The 1,346-nt window shown below is 52.2% G+C and overlaps 1 protein-coding gene across 1 annotated transcript in view; it reads right to left on the reverse strand.

Moving 5' to 3' along the window:
- The window catches only part of IHH (indian hedgehog), a 7,273-nt gene extending 6,778 nt beyond the window's left edge, over positions 1-495 (reverse strand). Inside the window, exon 1 of the mRNA XM_010861294.1 lies at positions 26-495. Coding sequence (XP_010859596.1) covers positions 26-495 — 470 coding nt within the window. The remainder of the gene's footprint in view (positions 1-25) is intronic.
- Between the last annotated feature and the right edge of the window lie 851 nt (positions 496-1,346).

A 1,346-nucleotide genomic window follows, 5' to 3' on the forward strand; every position in this document is an offset into this window, starting at 1 on the left:
GCCTCCTGCGCGCTCGACAGCAAACCTGCGGCAAGGGCAGCGCAGCCTCCTCCCCCTCGGGCGGGCGGCCCCGGCACTAGCCAGCCCTCGTTCCGCTCGCTCCTCCGTCGTGCGTCTGCCCGCCCCTGCCCTCTGCGCCCCCCGCACTGCCTGAGTGTGCTCTCCCCGCCCGGACGCGCCCCACCCGGCCTTGGCCTCGCCTCTGGGCTCCCCGCGGCTCCGGGGTGCCCCGCCAGGCGCAAACCTCCAGTACAGGAGCTGCCGCCCCCACGGAGACCGCAACCCACGGCGCGGCCGGACGCGAGGGGTGGGGGACAGTGGCCGGACCGCATAGCCGCCTACGGTGTCCCCTGCGGGGAAGTAAACCCAAAAGGCAGGAGGCCGCTGGTAACCTGGTGCCCCACCCTGGCCCGGGGAGGCGCGCCCTCTCAGCTTGGTGGAGCTGAATTCTGTATCAACCCGGTGCGAAGCTGGGAGTGGGGCATCCAGCCTCATGACGAGTCAGATGGAGGACGAGGTGGACGTGAAAACATTGCTGAAAGGAGCAAAGTGAAGTTGCGGAGGCATAGGCCAAGGTGTAGAGAACAGCGTCCTAAATAGTGACATCAACGGAATAAGGAATCCTGACTGGCTGCCGCCGGCACAAGGGAGCTGCTAAATAATTACTCTCTCGGTTCTGTTTCACAAATGAAAAAGAACAGAGAATGAGTGATGGCAGCTAGAGATGTAAGCATGGATAGTGTGTGTATCTTAATAGGATATTCAGGAAGGCTGAATGAATTAGGATTCATTCTGTTAAAACGAGAAAAGGCAAGTGTGTTAAAAAACAAACACCACTACAACAAATTACCTGATTTGGTTGCAATATTTTCTACAAATTTAATAGAGATAGAAATAAAAGGGTGAGAAAAGTTTAAAAATTCTCATTTCAAGAATATTAATACTGCTTATGTGTTTGATAAATGGAAGCTTTTAGATATTATTATACAAGCATTCTGCTTGCATTATCTAATTTAAATCTACAATTCCAAATGCGTTAGTATCCTCCCCATTTTACAAATGAAGATTTTGCAGTTCTAAGAAGAAAAGCAACTTGCTCCTGGCAGAAGGATTCAAACCCCAGTCCCACTCCAGCAGGACCTGCACCAGCTGACCCCAGAGCCCCAGTGCCCACCCAGCAGACTGGCTCTCTGGGCAGCACTCACTCACCCAGTTCAGTCTGAGTTTGGGACGTTGGTAGCTTTTCACAGATATACTCACATTTTCTCTTAATTTTGTAAATACAAATTCAGAATCGGAAGGGACTCAAAACAGAATGTTTAATCCAAGCCCTTCGTAATATAGAA

The sequence above is a fragment of the Bison bison genome, unplaced genomic scaffold (genome assembly GCF_000754665.1).
Source record: "Bison bison bison isolate TAMUID 2011002044 unplaced genomic scaffold, Bison_UMD1.0 scf7180017864471, whole genome shotgun sequence".
In the NCBI taxonomy this organism is placed as follows: domain Eukaryota; kingdom Metazoa; phylum Chordata; class Mammalia; order Artiodactyla; family Bovidae; genus Bison; species Bison bison.